The sequence below is a fragment of the Oncorhynchus tshawytscha genome, linkage group LG21 (assembly GCF_018296145.1).
Source record: "Oncorhynchus tshawytscha isolate Ot180627B linkage group LG21, Otsh_v2.0, whole genome shotgun sequence".
In the NCBI taxonomy this organism is placed as follows: Eukaryota; Metazoa; Chordata; class Actinopteri; order Salmoniformes; family Salmonidae; genus Oncorhynchus; species Oncorhynchus tshawytscha.
The window spans coordinates 27,817,137-27,830,170 of NC_056449.1; the positions used below are offsets into that span (position 1 = coordinate 27,817,137).

A 13,034-nucleotide genomic window follows, 5' to 3' on the forward strand; every position below is an offset into this window, starting at 1 on the left:
TAGATATTGGTGCTTTCGAGACAACTGGGAACTTGAAAAAAACGAGGTCAAATCATCTTCAGGTCGGAAAGTCGGAGCTCTAGAAAGATGCCCGAGTTTCTAACTTGGTATTCCGAGTTAGATGATCGGTCCAAACGATTTTTTAAATTCGGAGATGCCCGAGTTCCCAATTCACAGTTCCCAGTTGTTTTGAAGGGGGCATAAAATATGCTGTGAAATGCTGGGGGGGGCAGGTAACCTAGTGGTTGGGCCAGTCACTTGCTCCATGCATTGACCTTTTGAGAAATATGTTTTTTTGTTTATTATGCAGTATAAGATGCATGGGATAGAATGTGGGGCGGGGTCGACTCCCCTAACAATGGAAAAGGCATTGCAAATTGCAAAAGGCTCATTTGCACTTTTTCCTTGGAACTATTGAAGGCTGTCCTATAAATAAGAAATACTGCAGCCTATGATATCCACAATGTATGAACTATTGCATTTGTTCCAAACAAACCTCTACAACCTTCGAACGCTCTTCATCAATTCACCAAAGTGATAAACATAGACAACACTATTTTATTTTTCAGTATTGATTAATTTAGTTTCATTGATGAATGCGTCACAGAGTTATGTCCATGTTGCTAAGGCATGTAGCGCTAAACTAAAAATAAGTTCCGTTGCAGTGAAATGGGTTGGGTTCCTCTCACCACAGAAGAAGAAAAAGCAGGAAGTGCCTGCCTCTACCAATGCTGTGGTTGTTTGCATGTTCATTATTTACTAGCTACAGTAAGTAGGTGGGCAAGTTCAAGTATTTGTATTTTGTGTAAAGATCAATAGACTGTAAGGTAAGCCGCCATTACACTTTTATTTATAACGGTTAACATATGGCCATGTCAATTGCAGTTACTTTGCATTTTGTTTACGCAAGAGCTAGCACCAGTAAAACCCTTTTTCTTGCTTGCTTATACATGACCTAGTAGGACACCCAGGTAACAGTTAGTGAATGAGTTGAAATGACTAGCTAGTTCTTCTTTTAAAAGCAATCGTGATGGGGGGTCTCAGATTTCGGGTTTAGAGCATCTTCATTTCTTTAATCATATCTAGTTTTGTCTTAACATTTAGTGTTGGTGTTGACCACCCATGTAATATAATGTGTTCAGTCATCTAATATCATGTCTTCTCATGTACTTATTATCCCATCACTACTGGCCATCAAGTTCCATGGCAAGTCCAGAGACACCAGGAGATGAGAGTATGGAGCGGAGGTCCGGGGCTGCAGGGGTAAGCTGTTCAGGAACGCCGACCAAGCTTGGCCCCTCAGGTGCCAACGTAGACTCCCAGCTACAAGATGCTGTCCACTTAAAAACGGAGGGGAACAAATTCTACAAAGAGAAAAAGCTTCGGTCTGCAATTGGACGTTACCACCGTTCGTTGCTCATTCTGCGTAGTTTAGACTCTGATGTCACTGCGGCAGTGAAGGGGTTTGGTCCTGAGGCTCCTGTACTCACCCCAGGACAGGAAGAACTACTTAGGAACACACAGGTCGACTGCTACAACAATTTAGCAGGTATTACAGGCCTTGACATGTTTCATGCAGTAGATGAGTTGTTTCAAATTATCCACTTAAAGGAGGATAATACGAAGCATAATGCACAATCCGCCTCTTTCTGGACTTACCTTTATCTTCTCTTTTCTGTCACTTGGTCTCCCCCTCTCTCAGCCTGTCTGCTGCAGAGGGAGTGTGTCGACTACACGCGTGTCCAGGAGTACAGCTTGCGGGTGTTGCAGTTGCGGCCAGATGACATCAAGGCCCTGTACAGAGCAGGAGTGGCCACTCTGGAGCTGGGAGACGCACAGAGCGCCAAGCAATACCTCACTCAGGCCAGCAAGGGACAACCCAATGGTAGCTCAGCTTTTTGGTTACTATCTTCCTGTTTAGGGGCTGCTGTCCCTACCGCAGCCTTTCAGTAAAACAAAACAGATTATTGATGATTTGTGAGGGCGTGTTATAAGCCTAGGCATACGGTACAATTCCCCAACAGAATGAAGTAGAACACAATATATTGTATTATTGTTTCTATGCTATTCCCATTCCCCTAATGTTGATTGAAATTGAAATCACTGTATTTGTGACTGTCTCTCTTTGACAGACACTAATGTGAGGAGGCACCTGCAGCGAGCAGAGGAGAGGCTGAACACAGAGTACCAGAAGGAGAAGGCTCTGTACCGGGGCATGTTCTCCTCCAGTTAGAGAGCCGGGGAGGGGGCCAGCGGAGGAGTCACCCAGAATTAAGTTCCCATCAGGAGGGATGTTCTGTTGTTCTGACCCTGAGGATTGAGAAGAGAAGAGGAACCAAGCCTGGACTGGACACATAGATCATTGATTCTGTGCAGAGCCTTGATCAGGCTGATCCTATTGAAGATCCTGTTATGCTATAGAGAATATTTGTGCCTGATGACCAACAAGGAGATGGAGCTAAATTGTTGGAGGTTCAGCATAAGGGTTGAAGGTCAAAGCGAGGGTGCTAAAGAGAGACTATTTGTGCACTGTTCAAACTCAGTCCTGTTATGACTTCTGAAAGTGGTTGTTTCTGGTCACATAATCAGTCATGTTCCTTTTTGTGTACAAAATGTTTTGATTAAACTTAAGAAATATTTTTTGAAATTACAGCCTTTACTACAGCAATATACCAAACATTAGGAACACCTTCCTAATATTGAGTTTTTCCCTCAGAACAGCCTCAATTCATTGCGGCATGGACTCTACAAGGTGTCAAGCATTCCACAGGGGTGCTGGCCCATGTTGACTCCAATGCTTCCCACAGTTGTTAAGTTGGCTGGATGTCCTTTGCGTGGTGGACCATTCTTGATACACACGGGAAACTTGAGCGTGAAAAACCCAGCAGCGTTGCAGCTCTTGACACAAACCGGTGCGCCTGGCACTTACAACCATACCCTGTTCATAGGCACTTGTCTTGCCCATTCACCTTCTGAATGGAACTCATAAACAATCCATGTCTCAATTCTCTCAAGGCTTAAAAATCCTTATTTAACATGTCTCCTCCCCTTCATCTACTGATTGAAGTGGATTTAACAAGTGACATCAATAAGGGATCATAGCTTTCACCTGGTCAGTCTATGTCATGGAAATAGCAGCTGTTCATAATGTTTTATACCTCAGTGTAGAAGTGTTGGAGATGGATGTATTCACAGAGTCAAAAGTTTAATGAGAAGTTTTCTTTATTAATAATAATCCAAGATACACACATTTGTTTCAAATAACATTTTATTCTTAGTATTACTTTATTGAGATCCATTTCAAAATCCTGAGCACAATATCAACTTATAGCACAATTTGTTTGTTGATTTTGGTCTTTATGGCCAATATGATTGTACTTCAAAGGCAACATACAGTATATAAGGTTTGATTTGATATACACTCAAGAGAGGAGAACAAGCTTACGATAGCCATGATAGCGCACAGAGATAAGTCACAGAGTTGCATGCAGAGGGGACCACCACAGTCACACACTACTGAGAGTCAAGTTCAACAGATTCATAACATTGGCACCGCCTTATCAACCAAAATACAACCGACTGAAATATTGACTGTAACTTAGTGGTTTGGGGTTTTAGGCTGGGTTTCTGTACAGCACTTTGAGATATCAGCTGATGTAAGAAGGGCTATATAAATACATTTGATTTAGTGGCAAAAACACTTTCATTTATTGTGATCATCTCACTTTCTAGACGTCTTGTGTTTCAAACTCAGAGACCTCACTGAGCTAAACACCCTTCTACTCAGGTCCCTCAGTGAGCGCGAGCGTGTGAGGGTTGCCCGAGAAGGAGGGGGGGATGGCGAGAACGATGGGGAGGAGAGAGGAGGAGAGAGGGAGGGACAGCTTCCCTCCAGACTCTGAGAGCGAGAGAGGTGGAAGAGGCTGGCAGTAGAGGACAGGCGCTTGTCTTCTTCCCCTCTTCTTCCCAACGCCAACGGACGAACCCGCTCCATGCTGAGCTCCAGGGAGGAGGTCCACTGTGTCCCCCTCAGACGCTCCTCTTTCTGGGCTCGAGGCTCCAGCACGTCCCCCTGGGACTCACTGCGGAACAGAGCCCGTCTGGACAGCCTCAGGCTGGAGCTACGCTTGTCCCAGCCACCACCACCCTTCCCTTTGCGTTTTGAGGCACTGCTCTCTTTCTCTCGCCTCTCTGCCTTGGCATGCTTCTCCTTTTGGTCATCTTTCTCCTTTTTCCTGATCCCCTCTCTCTTCCACCTCTCCTTGTTCTCCTCTTCTTCAGCCTCTTTCCCCCATGAACGTCCTTCGAAGCCCCTCCAGAGTTTGGCTGCCCCCTTCTTTGGCGTCTGGGCCGTGTCGTGACTGCGTTCCTCTCCCCAGTTGCTGCTGTAGCACCTCTGTTTCCTGTGGAAGCTGCTCACTGTCGATGCCCTCACCAACTCCTTGGACGCATGCTTCCCCTGGTAGAGCCCCTCCCCATCCACCCTCTTCCATCCTTCTCCCTCCCCATCTACCCTCCATCTACCCCCTGCACCCCCTACACCCTGCCGTAGTGACCCCCCTCTGGGCTGGATGCTGCCCCTTTGTGGTGAGCTGCTGTCCCTGACGCGAGGCAGGGAGCACTGGAATGGGTCATCCCGCCGGAACACAGAGAATGGAGTATTGGCAAGGGGGGAGGGCTGGAGAGGGCGGGGTGGGGAGCGTACCCTGGGGCGGTCACGGGACGAGGGGGAAGAGGCAGGGTCAGATGTGGAAGGGGTTTGTTGGCAGTGGAAAGTGTGTGTGTGGTGGTGGGTGACATGATGATGGGTAGGTGGGTGAGTTGAGGTGGACTGGTAAGGGTGATTGGGGCTACTGGAATGTGGACTGGAGGAGTTGGGAGGTGTGAGGCCGGAGTGGGACTGTGGGGAGTGGGTGACACTGAGGGACAGCTGGATCGGCCTCTGGGGGTCAAGGTCAGTCTTGTTACTGGCGTGGAGGTGATGGACGCTGGAATAATCATGATGATGAGACTGGTGGTCATTCTGGGCTGTCTGGTGGGAGGAAGGGGAGGAGCTTTGGGCTTTAAACTCTGACCCCTGACCTCTTCTCTCGGCGTCGCTCTGGAAGCAGTCGACATCCAGCTCTACACCCTGCTCCATCAGGCCCACCACCACAGCCCGGGGCAGGCCAGAGAGACGGGAGATCTCCCCCACCATCGCCGAGTCCTCGCTGAGCTTACTAGGGCTGGCGTCCGGGGCATTGACGCTGGGTTGACTCCTTGTCACTTTCCCTGGTGAAGAATCCAGTCCACTCCAGTCCAGCGAGCGGGAGAACCCTAGCCCTGACCCAGCCCCTGACCCGGTGACCTCCAGAGAGCTCCGGTGATTGAGGTTGGAGGGACATGTTGAGATGCGTGGCCGAGACCTCAGGGCAGGGGTGGGAGTGGTGGCGGTGGAGAGGGAGGTGGAGGGAGAGGGGGAGGCAGTGGGGATAGCATGGTCACTCCTTAATACACCACTAGTGTTAATACCTTCCTTGGAGTTTGAGTCTAAACCCAGGTTTTTGTTCAGATTGGGGCTGAGGTTGAGACTGAGGTTGAGGTGGAGGTTGATTTTGAGGTCCTCTCCTGTCACAGAGGGCAGGTGGCCCAGGTTGATGGAGTTCCTACTGGCCTTCTTACCGATATTGCTGAGGCTGACCCGCGCAGAGTTACCCAGAAAAGACTTGCAGGGCGTCACACTGCCCCCTGTCAGGTTGGAGGGGTACTGCGGCTCTCGAAGGCCAATAGCGACTGAGTGGAGCCGTGGCCAGGGGTTCTGGGCCCCCTGTGGCAACCTGGCCCAGGGGTGGCAGTAGGGGTGGTGTCAGAGGGGGAAACCCGGCTGCGGTACTGACGAGCCAGCCTGGTGATGTACTGCTCCAGCTGGGTGAAGGTGGAGGGGTGAGGAGGCTGGGGGGGCCGGAAGAGGGGGGTGGACTGAGATTCCTCAGCCTGGGCAGAGGAGTCCGGACTCGGGGAGAGGCGAGAGGAGGGTGAGGCGTCCTGACTGGAGGTGAAGAGGGGGCTCTGGAGGGCCACGGCATGGAGGGGGCTGGGGTAATGGTACACCTCTTTGGTCCTCCGGGACACCAGATCAGAACAGAACCTGGGGTCGAGTTGGGGTCGGGGGTCAGCGAGTGGGAGGAGGGAGCCGGGATGGGGGTCACCCAGGCTGGAGCACAGGTCAGACAGGAAGAAGAGACTGTTCATTTCCAGGTCACCTGGGTTCAAAGGACGAGAGTGAAAGTTTATGAATGTCAGTCAGCTTATAAAGAAGCAAAAGCATTTATCTAGGACTATGGTCCCAGGACTCTCTGGAAAACTACTGGTTAAATACAGATGAACTGTACTGAAGTGTAAGTGTGTTTATGTGAGTGCATTTGAATGTTCATATGCGTGTTATATCTGACCCGTAGATACTGGTCTCCTATCACTAATCTCTGTGGTCTCCTCAATGCGCTGAGATCTTGGCTGCTGCGTGGCCTCCGGCCACTGGATGTCACTGTGGTCTGCAGAGAGGGGCCGTTGTTCCCACAGCCTGAAGGCTCCCCCTGAGGGTGCTCCTGGTCCGGCCCGGACTTGCCCACCTGGTACTGGACACCCCTGGGCCAGGACTGCCTCACTGGACACAGAGTAGCAGGAGTCTGATAGGGAGCTGCCACTGACCGAATAAAAGCCTACGAGGGTGGAAGAAATAAAGTGAGGGGAAGAGAGATGGGAGAGAGAAAGATAAATAGAAAGAAAGAAAGAAAGGAGGGAGTGTAGGTCCAGAGAAAGAGTGATTTGCAAGAAAGGAGTGAGTAAGTGGTGTTGAAAAGATAACATGAGAGGGTAAATAAAGGAACAGGGACAGAAAAGTTGAAGGTTAATATTTAATACGGCTTTGCAACACGGTATCTCACAAAGTAAACAAAACTTGAGGTGAGAAGTGTTGTTGGGCAAAGCCAGGGCCAGATTACCGAACGAGCACGCAGGGCCCCCCCAGATAGCCTATTACGAACATGGCGGTCGGGGCCCCCCCAGATAGCATATGAACACGTCACAAGCCATTGTTTATTCGGGTGGGGGCCCTGGAGGTAGGTATCCCAGGGCTCCAGATGTGATAGTCCAGCCCTGGCCAAAGCCATATGAGTGTCACAGACCACCCCCAAAAGACCCCCCATGGTAGGATCACACAGTCCAGTACCTGAGCTGGGCCTGGAGTCATAGTCCACCTGGACTGCACCATCAAGGTCCGGGGGGGAGAGCAGGTCAGACGGGGCATCCCAAGAGAGGGTGGACCAGCGTGAGTCATCCCCACCAACCCCATCACCTCTGGAATGAACCAGCCCATCTCCACCAGAGTTCCCCACACGGTCCTTGTCCAACGTGCTGGTGTGGCATGGCAACACTGTTTCTGAAGGGGGAGAGGGAACCTGAAAAACAGAAAAATGGGTGTTCGAGTCACAACATGTCTTTAAAGAGACGATAATTAGAGAGTGGTGTAGAATGGATCTCTAATGTTCTTATTTACCAAACACTGATGTCATCAGTCTTACTGGAAATTCTGGAACACTCGTGTTTCAAGACTCAGACACAAAAACAGAATATGACGTATTCTTTCTCCTCAATAGCCAATTCATGACTTTCTTCTTACTTAGATGAACGTGATTACTCATGACCTCTGCGGTGATGCCCTAATATTAGCCTGATTGGGTGATAGGGGTGGGGGGGACAACAGGGGGCTTTGTTCACTGCCAGGCCTGATCAATCCTCCGTTACTACGGAGATAAACAGGAGACAATACAGGTGACTCATACTGCCTAACTGAGAAGGCAAGGTGTCCCAAATGGCACCCTATTCCCTATGTAGTGCACTATTTTTGACCAGGACCCACAGGGTGATGGAGGGCGATGGTCAAAAGTAGTGCACTACATAGGGAATAGGGTGCCATTTAGAACGCATTCTCACTCAGAGGGGGACTTAAAGGAAGAATAGGGGAAGACAGATGATGTAACAAAGAGCAGAAGGAGAGAGGGATAAGGGGGGGATGGGGGATGACAGGGGGATGGGTGCAGGGAAAAAAGTTAGACCTTGATCCTGCTTACCAGCCATGTTTAGTTTTCTCTGTCTCTTGCTACTTTTTCCACATTTGATGAAGTTAGAAAAGGTATTTTCTAAGGGGAAGTGAGTGGGTGCTTGAGAGTGGGAGAGCTAATGGTGAGTGAAAAGTGGAGTGAAAGAGCAAGTATATGAAAGAGGTAGTGGGGGAGGGGGTTGCCTGTGAGAGGCAGAGAGTGGCATCTTAACCCCCCCAACCCCCAACCCCACTCCATAATAAGTTAAAGCCACCCCCTCCTCACCATAGCTACAGCTGCTCTCTGGTTCCTGCTCACTCCACCCACACAACAGACGTAGCAGAAGTATATCTAACTCACCCAGAGCCTGCCTGCCACACACTAAAACACAAATAGCAAATAATACTAAGACTAACACTAGCTTGCGCAAGCACACAAACACACTGATAACCGTCAGGGCCATGTTCACCCCCCACACTATTCCATGGACATAATGTGAACCATGTTACCCCAGTGTAATGTTACAGTGAGATGGTTGTGATCAAATCAGGAGGAGAGCGAGAGAGAGGTGGGGGCCCTCAGCGCTAAGAGCTCTGTAATATGATATCCCTCTATGTGAGACAGAGAGACACAGACATTTACCCTAAAGAAACAATATATCTACACAATGCACAGACAAATCACAGCAAATACTCAAATTAGAATGAAGGACTACATAATATGAATGTACATAACATACTTTTGTGACGTACTTTCATTAGGTATCTACAGTATGTAGGGCTTACGAACACTTTACGAATGCTCTATAAAGCCTTTAAGTTGTTATTTTCAGAATGGGGCGCATCATTGTGATAACGCTAAATACTTTGAGATGTCATGTTGGGAAAGGTAAGCTACATTATCAACAGCACCAGCAGGCAAACATTGGTTATTGATAAACATATGCTTATGCATTGCGCACTATGCATTATTGATTAATTCTGTTTACTTTAACTGAAGAAGCAGAGGAGACGTTTCAATCCAAGATAATGCCCTCTGACGTCATGTGTCTCTGTGTGGGCTGGGGGTTGATATAGGGCCAGCAATACATGTCATGGTCCAAATGTACATAGAAGAATGCTGGTGAGGGTGATCACAGTGTGGGCTTTGGCAGCAAATCAAGTGTTGATGGGGTGCAACAGTACTGTACTACTGTTACCCCACTGTGATAGTTCAAATAGCCAGAGAGAGAGAGAGAGAGAGACTCACTGCAGTCTTATCTCCAGTCATCTTTCCCCTCTTCCCTCTCTACCATCTTCCATCTCACCTTTTCCCTCTTCCCTCTCTACCGTCTTCCATCTCACATTTTCCCTCTTCCCTCTTTACCACCTTCCATCTCACCTTTTCCCTCTCCCCTCTTTACCACCTTCCATCTCACCTTTTCCCTCTCCCCTCTTTACCACCTCCCATCTCACCTTTTCCCTCTTCCCTCTCTACCATCTTCCATCTCACCTTTTCCCTCTTCCCTCTCTACCATCTTCCATCTCACCTTTTCCCTCTTCCCTCTTCCCTCTTCCCTCTCTACCATCTTCCATCTCACCTTTTCCCTCTTCCCTCTCTACCATCTTCCATCTCACATTTTCCCTCTTCCCTCTCTACCATCTTTCATCTCACCTTTTCCCTCTTCCCTCTCTACCATCTTCCATCTCACCTTTTCCCTCTCCACTTCCTACCATCTTCCATCTCACCTTTTCCCTCTCCCCTTCCTACCATCTTCCATCTCACCTTTTCCCTCTTCCCTCTCTACCATCTTCCATCTCACATTTTCCCTCTTCGCTCTCTACCATCTTCCATCTCACCTTTTCCCTCTTCCCTCTCTACCATCTTCCATCTCACCTTTTCCCTCTCCCCTCTTTACCATCTTCCATCTCACCTTTTCCCTCTTCCCTCTCTACCATCTTCCATCTCACCTTTTCCCTCTTCCCTCTCTACCATCTTCCATCTCACCTTTTCCCTCTTCCCTCTCTACCATCTTACCTTTTCCCTCTTCGCTCTCTACCATCTTCCATCTCACCTTTTCCCTCTTCCCTCTCTACCATCTTCCATCTCACCTTTTCCCTCTTCCCTCTCTACCATCTTCCATCTCACCTTTTCCCTCTTCCCTATCTTCCATATCACTTTTTCCCTCTCCCCTCTTCCCTCTTCCCCTCTTCCCTCTCTCTTCTTCCCTCTTCCCTCTCTCCTCTTCCCTCTCTCCTCTTCCCTCTCCCCTCTTCTCTCTCCCCTCTCTCCTCTCTCCTCTTCCCTCTCCCCTCTCTACCACCTTCCATATCACTTTTTCCCTCTCCCCTCTCTCCTCTCCCCTCTTCCCAGTGGGCAGAATTGGGTCGGTGATAACATTGGTCACGTTGGAAACAACAACAGCAGAAGCAACTTGTCTCTCAATCTGTTGTTTAATATGCTAATAGGGTCTGCGTTGGCGGATGGAAGGGCAAGTAGAGCTACTCTCTATGGTGTTTGTGATGACTAATACCATTTAACATAGCATAGCTGCTGAACGTCACAGGGAATCTATAGAGAATAAATTGGTGCAGTGTTTCTGAGAAGGAAAAAGCAGTAAGTAGAATGTTGTGCTGGTTCCTTACCTCGGGATCATTTGACAATTCTCTAATTGATTAATAAAAAGGGAATGACTTGAGTTGTCCCTATTACTGGAGCTAAGTGACTGTTCACCAAACACTGTAACAACAAACCAGTATGGTAACCTACCCTACATGAGGACAGTGTTCACACTCAGGTTAAGCTTCAGACTTCCAAATCCATTATGAGGCAATGTAGAGCTCTGTGGCCTTCTGAATTCTATTCTTAGTATTGTACCAACTAGGCCTAACAGTTGTCCAAATGGTAACAATGAAAGCTGAAGGCCGCATCCATGGTGAGAGTTAAAATGAATAGGGTCTTTATTCAATAGGTCTACTTCAATGTGTGTACCAAGTTGTCTTACTATGGGACTTTCCCAATCAAATGATCTTATCTCACACAAAAAGATCAATGTATTCACATACTACAGTAGCCTATTTACACAGAAGATTTTTGGCCAATACAGAATATAGAACTCTGTAGGCATCTGTCATCTACAGTATGACCTGACCTAGGTGTATGCTTGTATCTACAGGGTGTGTACATTCTTTACACAGATACATTCTATGTCACGTCCTTGGGGAAAACTGGACTGTGAAAAGATGTGGATGTTGACAATCTCATCATATGAGATCCATAAAGGGGACAGAACCATAACACCCTTTGTATTCTACATAACCTTGACTGATACAAAACGGAATTAGAAGCAGTGGAGGCGGATGGATTACTGTCAATTCTATTAGACAGGTCAAACACCATTGTGTAATCAGTAGCTATAGCTCCGTGCTTATGACTCCATCGCTCAATCAAGGCTATTGAAGCGCAGCAGTCTGTTTGATGCAACGGGATAAAAATGCCCTACTGGCAGATCTGAATGCATTCATATTTAATAGCAACCAATCTTGTCAAGAGATCTGGGGCTACGCACTGACCTGTTGCCTGCGGGATGTCGCAGAGCCATCCGAGACTGCGCTCTCGAGGTTTTCCTCCTGTTGATCGGTGATGACAGTCACCGTGGTACCGGTGCTACTGGTGTCTTTGAGGTCCAGCGCCGCATCGATCATGTCCAGATGTTGGCCCCGGAGCAAATCCAGCTCAAGGATTCCAGCCAGGGTCGCTTTCAGCCGCTCGCCAATCCGAACCCGCTCCGTGCCAGACCAGAGCGAATTCACACAACTGCGGCGGCCAGGCATTGTAGAGGCTGATTCCGGGGCGCTTTAGACTAGGAGCTCAGTCTCAATGACAATGGGCTACAGTCCAGCTAAAGTCAGTGCAACATATGTTCTCACGATCGACAATATAGCAACATTGTATCCTCCCGCTCAGTTAAACCAATGATTCGTTGGCAAAATAGCCTAGCCTACTTAATTAAATCTAAGCCATATTACATTGAAGCACGTTGACTAAAGAGTCAAATGTATGACACTAAAGAGATGATCAAACCATATTCCATCTTAATCCTCAATTTTGGTTTCGTATTATGATCGCCCAATTGTGTCCGACCATTCAGTACTTCATGCAAATGATATTCACGATAGACCCGACGTAACAATGCTGTAAATAACGTTACATTGGATCAAGAAAAATGTGTCCAGGGGGAGGAGCCGAGGAGGTAACGTACCAAAGCTTGAATGGGATTGGCCAGGGAAGTTTTCGAATAAACGCCTTGAAAATCCCTTGGCCGCCAAACTATTCCAAAACACACAGGAAAATGTTCAAATACACGATGAATGATGGGCTATAATAAAGGTGATAACATTCACCACGTGCATACCTTAGTCTATAAAAGCATAATAACACAAAGACGCAAAGACTTTCAAAAAGTGTTACAAAGACTCCTCGAATGAAATATGTAGATTGACAAGTTTACTATTATTGTGAGTTTGAAAACGAAATGTTCAAGTTACAGTTGCATCGATCAGCTATTTGGGTTGTATGGGACAAGTTCTGCCCCTTTGGATTCGGACAGGTGCACCTCCCCCATCTCCACCCCCTGCTCTGTTATGTCAACCTTCAACCAGCAGAGAGCAGCCTTGTGACAACACCAGGTTCATTCCAAGAACAGTTTTGGTTTTGGCCTAGAGTAGTTTATTTAATCTCTAGATCTATTCTATAATTCATGTTTTCTCACTGAAAAACAAACCTGTATTTCAAAGGGGATTGTTCAAACTCTAATTATGTAAGTGGGGCAACATTCTCCCACCTAGAGCGCAAGATACACAAATCCATAAAGCCCCGTTTTTCAAAGTGCATACAATGCAAAAGGAGAGATAAAGCATAGCATAAAGAAAACTAGAGCCCGCCCGATGCATCGATTGACTGATACTAGCCTTTCAC

At 47.7% G+C, this 13,034-nt stretch overlaps 2 protein-coding genes across 3 annotated transcripts; one reads left to right on the forward strand and one right to left on the reverse strand.

Annotated features, from left to right (window-relative positions):
* The first annotated feature begins 638 nt into the window (after positions 1 to 638).
* On the forward strand, positions 639 to 2,639 carry LOC112220669 (tetratricopeptide repeat protein 9C). Of its 2 annotated transcripts, none has more exons than XM_024382502.2 (4): positions 639 to 768; positions 1,200 to 1,549; positions 1,703 to 1,885; positions 2,133 to 2,639. In XM_024382502.2, exons 2-4 carry the CDS (start codon positions 1,204 to 1,206, stop codon positions 2,231 to 2,233), a joined length of 630 nt encoding a protein of 209 aa, XP_024238270.1. In that variant the 5' UTR covers positions 639 to 768; positions 1,200 to 1,203; the 3' UTR covers positions 2,234 to 2,639. The 2 variants fall into 2 exon arrangements, with proteins under 2 accessions (XP_024238270.1, XP_024238269.1); XM_024382501.2 differs by having other exon boundaries at positions 678 to 827.
* Positions 2,640 to 5,730: 3,091 nt separating this feature from the next.
* Positions 5,731 to 12,282, reverse strand: LOC112221162 (dapper homolog 2). The gene is made up of 4 exons (XM_024383304.2): positions 11,630 to 12,282; positions 7,208 to 7,436; positions 6,432 to 6,698; positions 5,731 to 6,242 (listed from the first exon to the last, which is right to left on the reverse strand). The coding sequence occupies exons 1-4, from the start codon at positions 11,888 to 11,890 to the stop codon at positions 5,731 to 5,733; spliced, it is 1,269 nt and encodes a 422-aa protein (XP_024239072.2). The 5' UTR covers positions 11,891 to 12,282.
* Between the last annotated feature and the right edge of the window lie 752 nt (positions 12,283 to 13,034).

Bases quoted from the DNA above. Each gene is read 5' to 3' on its own strand.
- LOC112220669 (XM_024382502.2), top strand. From the start codon at position 1,204: ATGGCAAGTCCAGAGACACCAGGAGATGAGAGTATGGAGCGGAGGTCC. The intron at 1,550-1,702 runs GTATTACAGGCC...CCCCTCTCTCAG, and splicing joins CTGCTACAACAATTTAGCAG to CCTGTCTGCTGCAGAGGGAG. The intron at 1,886-2,132 runs GTAGCTCAGCTT...TCTCTTTGACAG, and splicing joins CAGCAAGGGACAACCCAATG to ACACTAATGTGAGGAGGCAC.
- LOC112221162 (XM_024383304.2), bottom strand. From the start codon at position 11,890: ATGCCTGGCCGCCGCAGTTGTGTGAATTCGCTCTGGTCTGGCACGGAG. The intron at 6,699-7,207 runs GTACTGGACTGT...CCACCCTCGTAG, and splicing joins TGACTCCAGGCCCAGCTCAG to GCTTTTATTCGGTCAGTGGC. The intron at 6,243-6,431 runs GTCAGATATAAC...CTTTGAACCCAG, and splicing joins TAGGAGACCAGTATCTACGG to GTGACCTGGAAATGAACAGT.